Source organism: Mandrillus leucophaeus, unplaced genomic scaffold, assembly GCF_000951045.1.
Source record: "Mandrillus leucophaeus isolate KB7577 unplaced genomic scaffold, Mleu.le_1.0 Scaffold12, whole genome shotgun sequence".
NCBI lineage: Eukaryota > Metazoa > Chordata > Mammalia > Primates > Cercopithecidae > Mandrillus > Mandrillus leucophaeus.
Window position 1 is genome coordinate 6,937,789 of NW_012100320.1, and position 8,694 is coordinate 6,946,482.

Sequence of the window (8,694 nt, forward strand, 5' to 3'; positions counted from 1 at the left end):
CTGTCCCCTTTGCCTAAAATACCCTCTGTTCTTGTCAATTGTCATAGAGGTCTTGTCTGATCACCCAAACTAAATGAGTGCCCCCATCATTCTATTTCATTTGCTTCAGAGCAAATGGTAATGATACCAGTTCAACTGATCTTGTCTATCGTTTACTGACTTGTTTGTTCCATTACTGAATCCCTAGTGCTAAGCAGAGCCTGGCACATAGTCGACCTCTAGTATTCGTTGGATAAATGATCGTTTCAAATCCTAACAACAATCTTGTGATGTCTGCGAGAAAACGGAGGTTCTGCTGGCTCAGGATGAGATTCCTGCTCTGACTGAACGCGGGACTCGCTTTCCTTCCAGGGTACCTCGCTCCTTCCACCGCAAGCGCAGCTCCCCTTCGCTCCCATCTTTCTCTCACACTTAATCCCTTTCTCCGGGAACGTCAGGCCGTACTTCCAGTCCCTTCTCAGAGCCTGGTGCTGTGGCTCTCAAGCCCTCCCACATTTCGGGGACTCAGAGACGCCGCCCTTTTTCTGAAAGGGACCCTCCGAGTACGCGCAACCCCTTCCCTAACCCCGCATCAGGGGCAGAAAGAGGACCCGCACCGTCTATGGTAAAATAGGGTAGTCTCCTTAGCCTACAGGCTTAGCCCCCTCACTCCGCCCCCCTCCCTGGCTGGAGACCCTCAGGGCCCTGTAGGGGCCAGGAGGAGGTTCCAGGAGTCAAGGGCACTGAGGACATCCAGGCCCAAACTGGGGATGGGCCAACTGCGCGCAGCAGAACCTTTCTCCACCGGGGCCGCGTGTGCCCGCCGGTCGGCTTAGGCGGAGACACCCCACTTAGCGTCCCTCCCGCTCCCGCCCTCTCCTCCCGGCCCTGTCTGCGAAAGCTCGCCTTCCTCCCCGCCCAAGTTCCGGCGCCGCTCCTGCGGGAGCGTTCCGCATCGCCCCGGGGGTCTCCACGCTAGGATCTCCGAAGCCGTTGGCAGCGCCTGGCACTTCTGAGCTCGGGGGACGAAAGCCTGAGGTTTCCTCCAGCCAGGGACGGCGAAGGGCGGAAAGCGCAGGCGGAGGCAGTGTTAGGCCTTAGGCCGGGTGGGCCGGGTCAGGCGAGACGCGCCCATCTTTCGCCATCCGGGGCGCGCGAGGTCCTCTCGGGACCCGGCCGGCGACCCGTACCTCGGGCACGCGCCTGTCGCATCCCGCAGGAAGGAGGGGTCCGGCCTGAGGCCCGGGGCGGCGGCCGCCATGGAGATCCCCTCGGCCCAGGGTCGGCGCCTGGGTCCTGGCGGGCGGCCCTGACCGCCTTCCTCCCTGCCAGGGCTGGGTCGCGGACGTGCCCCTCGCGGCACTCGGCCTCCTCCGCGTCTCCGCCTTCCCCGGGCCGCACTGCTGCCTGGGCGCGGCGGCGGCGACGGCGCCCTGTTGAATGGGCTGTGAGGGCCCAGGTTTGAAGCGCTGGCGAACGCGGCCTCCGGGGGCGCACAGCAGCAGCAGCGGTGGCGACCAAACGGGTGTTGGAGTTGGCGGCGGCCATGGAGGGCCTGGCTGGCTATGTATACAAGGCGGCCAGCGAGGGCAAGGTGCTGACTCTGGCCGCCTTGCTTCTCAACCGGTCTGAAAGCGACATCCGCTATCTACTTGGCTATGTCAGCCAGCAGGGAGGGCAGCGCTCCACGCCCCTCATCATCGCAGCCCGCAATGGACACGCAAAGGTGGTACGCTTGCTCTTAGAACATTACCGGGTGCAGACTCAGCAGACTGGCACCGTCCGCTTCGATGGGTAGGTACATCCCAAGCCAGCCTCCTTTCCGACGCGCGCGGACTCGTTAATTCACGGGCCCTCCCCTCCCTCACCCTCTCTTCATGTAGGTACTCACTTCTCCCCTTTTTGTACCTCCTCCTGCCCCACTAATGCCCACTTCATCTTCCAGGACTAATACTCCATTCCATGTTTTGCTGCCCGTCCTCATCAGCCCCCTACCCCTTATTCCCTCTGTGGGAAGATAACCACACCCTCGGCCTTGAGATCTAAGTCGTCTTCTCTACTAGATAGTCTATTAACAAGCCATTTGGAGGAGGTGGCTGCCTTTCCAGGTTTTACTTTTAGTGGAACTGGTGTTGTAACTGATCAGAAATTAAGGAGGTCAGCAGTTAACATTGAAGAACTCCGAAAGAGTTATTTGAGCATCCATTTTTACCCGCTTCAAGTGAGTGGTTCCCTAAAACCTTCAGTGGGCTGCTGGGCGTTAGTGTCAAAATAAGCACCTAGAACCAGCAGCAGCTGCAGCCTCGTGAGGGATTGTCACGCAGCCAGACATCTCAAGACATGATTCCGATTCCTCCACATTGCTCGGTGTAGATATATTGGCTACAAAAATGGCATTGGACCTGATGTGGGAGATGATGCCATTCTTAAATTACATCTTACCCTGTGATGTTGTGGAGAAGGTTGATCATTTACTGTTAGTCGAGGTGGGAAGTTTAAAAATGCACACTGTTATGCCTAAGATTTGCCCTTGGAGTTTAATTGTACGAATTTTTGGGTAATTGACCAGACTTGTCAGGTTTGACATTATCCTCTTACTTTAACATGTTTTACAGATTACATGTAATTATAACATGTTTTACAGATTACAACTGCATAATGATTTTGCTACATATGTTTTGGTTGACTAGTGCTAGTACATAAGCTATTTTAGCATTTTTTTTTTCTTTTGAAGTCAATAGGGTCTGAACATAAAAATATATTTCTTTAGTTTTGGTGATTAAAAACTGCCTGGCTAAAACTCGATTGAAAAAGCATTTCTTCTTTAAGATGACTAGGGAAATGTTCTGTTTCGGTTGATTCTTTTTCAGGTTTAAACAATGAAAGCTTTTTCTATTTTAGATGAGTGGAAAATATTCATAGCATTACATCTTAATGAAATGGTAGCCCATGGGTAATGACTTATATCACGGGTATCACCATTATACACATTAAGGAGATGTTTTTTTTTTCATGTTGACCAAAGATGGCAACCTGTTTCATGTTTGGTTTTCCTTACTGGCTTCCGTGTCCTCTCTATAACTCCTTGCATTCCCGCACTTAGAGAAGGAGTGAAGCACAGTGACCTCTGAACCTCCAGTACCATTTCACCTGTATAAGCACGTGCAGTCATTGAGATATGAATTTCTGTAATAACAGCTGCTTGGGAATACTGCTGCTGAGGCAATGTGCATAAGGGAGAATAGTGGGGAGAAAAAAGAGTTAAGAATTTCGAAAGGTTTTGCTTATTGCCATTTTTTCAGTCATCAAAGATGTTTTGAGGTGGCAATTAAAAGAACCTGAAATGACTAGAAATGTAGCATTGAGCCTGTGTAGTGGCTTATCTTGCCCAATGTTCTGTCCTGGCCAGAGAAATTAATGAGTTTGGTAAGTAAACATTTATTGAACACCTACTGTGTGCTACGTTCTGTGGTAGGGATTGGATATGCAGAGATGAATAACATACTCTTCTGTCATGGAGGATGACAGTCTGGGTGTGGGGAGAGAAATTAATACATGAGTATTTGCAGATGCCATGCCATTTAGGGTTGTAGAAATCATTTGGACTACTGAGGGAAAACAGGGAAAGGAAGTGCTCAGTTTTATCTGGGGGGGAATCTGGAAAGGCTTCACAGAGGAGGTGATGTTCGAGCTGTGTTTTAAAGAATAGCAGTGGAACATGAAGAAGGGGGACAACAGCTTGATGCTCTTGCAGTGACTAGTGTTTCAGTGCTGTTGCAAGAAGGGATTCAAGTTGGAGCAATTAAGAAAGAGATTGTGGGAGACTGGAGAGAGCTGGAGACCAGATGATCCCTGTATAAAGTACTAAGAGTAAGACTGGTGAAACTGCAATCTCAAATGTTTCCATCATTTATGATTTCATCTCCTTGATTCCGTATATTAGTTTAGCTTATGGATTATTACAGTTATGAATTAGCTGCTATGTAAAAATAGTTTAGTCTTTATTAAATGCTTAATGATGGGCCTAGCCTCTGTCATGTTCTGGAGGAAATGTAAGGTACAGGAAATCTAAGGTTTCTACTTTTGAGCTTACAAATTAATTAATAAAAGAGGTATTGAAGTTCCTGGTCCTCTTTGCCCATTCACACCCTCTGTGAGATTATTTTGCCGTTTATCCCAGTCATTTTAGCATTTTAGAACCAAAAAAGAGTGTGATGATTTCACTTTGCATTTGTTTCAGACATTGTGAAAATGTTAGCCTGAGTACATTAGCAATAGAAAGCTGACTTGACCCCTGGGGGCTGACCATTGAAAAATACATAGCCAGCACCGCCCCCCTCCCCAACCCCAACCGTTGGCACTTGAGACACACGGCCAGGTAGGGAAGCTGTGTGCTGAAGTAGATTAGCGTTTCTAATTTTTAGTCATTCGCGTGCTATCTTCACAATTTTTGGCCAGATTGTTCAGTAACTATCCTGCTGTTTACTTAATAAATATATTTTCTTTAAATTGTGTGTTATTTTTTTGATAGTTGTCTTTAGAATGTTTTACTTCTTAGCTTCATCCTGTGTAATTATGGGTTTGCTGTGTGTTGTGTGTGTGTGCGTGAGAGACATACATTAAAATAAATATTAACGAAAGTTTAAAAAAGTCTGTTTTACCTAAAAACTTCTATAATACCTTAGGAAACTAAAGTGGATTCATGGTAGAGCCTCGAGGGGAAAGGGACCACCCACCTAGAATAAATAGCCATTAATATATGAGTTCTTGTTCACATTTTTAGGAGTAACATTTGAGATTATTTTACTTGTGGCTTGACATGTGAACACCATGTTGATATAGATGAGTGGACAAGAAGAAAAGTCATATGAGTGGGAATGAAAGAAGATCCCTTAGTTGAATAGTGGGAAGCTGTTTGTTAAGAATGTTGTAAAAATGGAACAGAACAAGGGGGAGGTGTCATGTGACCATGGAACATTGTGCTGGCCTGAGTTCTGAGGGTCTGGCTGCTCTCTCCCAGAGTTTGTGAAGACCACCTGTCCTTGAAGGGGTTTGCTGATGTGAATGGGGAGAATAGGACCTCCGATAATTTTGAGGCTTTTTGTTGGGTGTTGTTACCTTTAAAGTCAGTGCTAGTACTAATATTTCTGATAAACGTTCAGGTAGAGGAAAGGCATGAGGGGCATGCCAGTATTTGACTTCATTTAGAAAGTCATTGTCAATATATATTTCAAGGAATTACATTTCATGTAATACATGATTTTTAAGGACCTTGGTTAAAATAAAGTGTGGATCATTTATATTTAATGAATTTTTATTTCCCTTTCAAATGTTTGAACCAGGCATTTCTATTTCAGATTGAACCAGGTAATAGATGAGCTCAGCCTTGTGATCAGAAATGTTATCTCTTATTGTGAAAAGTTTCCATCATCTGATGCATACTATTTGTTTGAAAAGGTGAATATCAGATTATAGTTTCTTGATTTGAAGATGAATACATAATAGAGAACTTGCATTGTAATTTTGGACTGGGCCTAGAAAGATAATTGCTTTATAGTGCTTCTCCTTTAGGAACTTAGTAAATATTGCATTAATTTTATTCTATCTTTAATTTCTGTTAAATGTATTTGGTGTTTTGTTTTGAGGCAGTATAGTCTTATCATTTCAGCTAGATTTTATAGATGGAGGAATGTCATAAATGTTAGTATTATAATTCTCTTTAATCTGTGTAATATTTTGATTTAGATGTAGAAATTCTAAATTTACCAAGGCTAATGTTTCTGAAGGACCAGTCTCGTGAAACATTCTGCATTGAATTCTTTTGTCATAGAATATCTTTAAAATTTTTAATTGCCTCAAAAGAAATAGGTAATTTGAACTTTTTTGAGGCTCCTGTCAAATGACTGTAGCTCAAGGGAAAAAATGGAAATTAATTAGACTATACCAGGAAAAATATTAAATTGACCAAGTAGTTTCCGTTATAAAAACCAAGTGAATACTTGTAATTTAATTTTTACTCTTACATCATAGATTCTGAGAAGTTTGAGATCAGAAAAATATTTTAATCACTTTTTGTCTCTTCTCATCTCTAAAATGAGGGTAATGCTTTTCTTGTAGGGTTATTGCTAGGGTTAAAGGTAATGTGACTGCCTATTTTAATCTAACATTTCTTGAGTTTGAAGTAGTTTAGATTCCTGTTCCCTGGCTTTTAATAATTACATATCTTAAAAACCAGGCCAGTTGCAGTGGCTCACACCTGTAATCCCAGCACGTTGGGAGGCCTAGGTGGGGAGATCGTTTGAGCTCAGGAATTTGAGACCATCCTGGGCAACATAGTGCGACCTCAACTCTACCAAAAGAAAAAAAAAAAAAAAAAAGAGAGTATGCAGTCTCAGCTACTCAGGAGGCTGAGGTGGGTGGATCCCTTGAGCCTGGGAGATCTAGGCAGCAGTGAGCAGTGGTGCTATGGCACTGCCATGAGTGATGATTGTGCCACTGTACTTAGCCTGTGCAACAGAGCAAGACCCTGTTTCAAAACAAAACAAAACAAATCCAGTGCAAGGAAACATTGTAACTATGTAATTGTCACTATGTATTAACTTTGTATTTTTTGATTATATTAACAATCAGTTTGGAAATGTTCTTTAAATTGAAACAAATGTTTGAACAATGATGTGTACTGTGTTTCCTTACCTTTGATGCATTTTATGGTATTCCAAGTACTTTTGTATTTTTAATCTTGTAAACTTTTTTTTTTTTTTCTTGAGACGGAGTTTTGCTCTTGTTGCCCAGGCTAAAGTGCAATGGTGCAATCTTGGCTTCCAGTAACCTCCACCTCCCGGGTTCAAGCAATTCTCCTGCCTCAGCCTCCCGAGTAGCTGGAATTACAGACATGCACCACCACACCCGGCTAATTTTGTGTTTTTAGTAGAGACGGGGTTTCTCCATGTTGGTCAGGCTGGTCTTGAACTCCTGACCTCAGGTGATCCGCCTGCCTCGGCCTCCCAAAGTGTTGGCATTATAGGCGTGAGCCACTGCGCCCAGCCCTCATATAAACTTTTTATTTATCTGCATAATAGTTAATATTATAACTATAATGTAATAGTATAATAGGGCATAATAATAGTACCTACCTCATAGGATTATTGTGAAGATTAAGTGAGATATTTTGCATATTCAGCAGTGAATACAGTGCTTGGCACTGTATTTGGTATAAATTACCAAAGTTATTTGGTATAAATTACTTGAATTGAAATTACTTGAAATTGAAATTACTTGAAATGAAAGTATTTGGTATAAATTACTTATATTCATTTAAACTGTTTTTCTTTGAAGTCATTTGTGCCTGTTTTTGTTTATAATTATATCTGTGTTTTTTAGAGGAGGTATATCTAGTAAAGTGCATGAATCTTGTGTACAATACTGTACGATGAATTTTTAATATGTTTACATCCATCTAGTCACCTTCTAGATCAATGTGTAGAACATTTTATCACTCTGAAAGTTTCCCTTGTGCCCCTTCCCAGTTTCCTCCCTTTCCTTCCCAGAGGTAATGATTATTTTGACGTCTGATAGGGTGTGGCTATGTCCCACCCAAATCTTATCTTGAATTCCCACATGCTGTGGGAGGGACCTGGTGGGAGGTAATTGAATCATGGGGGCAGGTCTTTCCTGTGCTGTTCTCGTGATAGTAAGTCTCATGAGATCTGATGGTTATAAGGGGAAGATTCCCTGCACAAGCTCTTTTTGCCTGCTGCCATCCACGTAAGACGTGACTTGCTGCTCCTTGCCTTCTGCCATGATTGTGAAGCCTCCCCAGCCATGTGGAACTGTAAGTCCAATAACCCTTTTTCTTATGTAAGTTGCCCAGTCTCGGGTATGCCTTTATTAGCAGCATGAAAATGGACTAATACAACTTCTGTCACCACAGATTAGTTTTGCCTGTACTTGAACTTCCTATAAGCAGAATTATACAGTATGTACTCTTTTTGTCTGACTTTTTTTGCTTAAAACAGTGTCTTTGAGATTCATCCATGTAGTTGCATGTATCAGTAGTTTCTTTTTTTAATGATGTGTGATATTCCATTGCATAAATATACTACAGTTTATCCATTTCCTATTAATATTTTGGTTGTTTCCAGTGTTTGACTGTTATGAATAAAACTGCAAGTAAAACTGCAGTGAGCATTTGTGTATGTTGTTTGGTAGATATTTGCATTTAGTTATCTGGTATATATCAAGGAGTGGAATTGCTGGGTCATCAGGTAGGTGTATGTTTAACTAACAGATATTGCCAAATCGTTTCCCCAAAGTTCAACAACCAAATTACATTCCTACTTGCCGTTTCCCCCAGCAATGAGAATGTCAGTTGCCACATCTTGCTCAACACTTATTATTGCCCTGTCAGTCTTGTTAAATTTAGCTATTCTGCTGGGTGTGTATATTGGTAAACTGGTTTTAATTTGCATTTCCCTGTTAAGTAATTATCTTGAGCATCTTTTCATATGCATATTGGCCATTTGGAGATCTTTTGTGAAGTATACTTGTTCAGTCTTTTTTTTTTTTTTTTTCCTTAAATTGAGTAGAGACAGGATCTTGCTGTGTTGCGCAGGCTGATCTTCAACTCTTGGCTCAGACAGTCTTCTTCTTAGCCCCCCACAGTGCTGGGATTACAGTTGTGAGCCACTGTGCCTGGCCACTTAATCACTTTTTTTA

The 8,694-nt window shown here is 43.2% G+C and overlaps 1 protein-coding gene across 1 annotated transcript in view; it reads left to right on the forward strand.

Annotated features, from left to right (window-relative positions):
- Positions 1-548: 548 nt before the first annotated feature.
- FEM1B (fem-1 homolog b (C. elegans)) overlaps positions 549-8,694 on the forward strand; it is an 18,350-nt gene continuing 10,204 nt past the window's right edge. Inside the window, exon 1 of the mRNA XM_011968744.1 lies at positions 549-1,773. Coding sequence (XP_011824134.1) covers positions 1,526-1,773 — 248 coding nt within the window. The 5' untranslated portion in view covers positions 549-1,525. The remainder of the gene's footprint in view (positions 1,774-8,694) is intronic.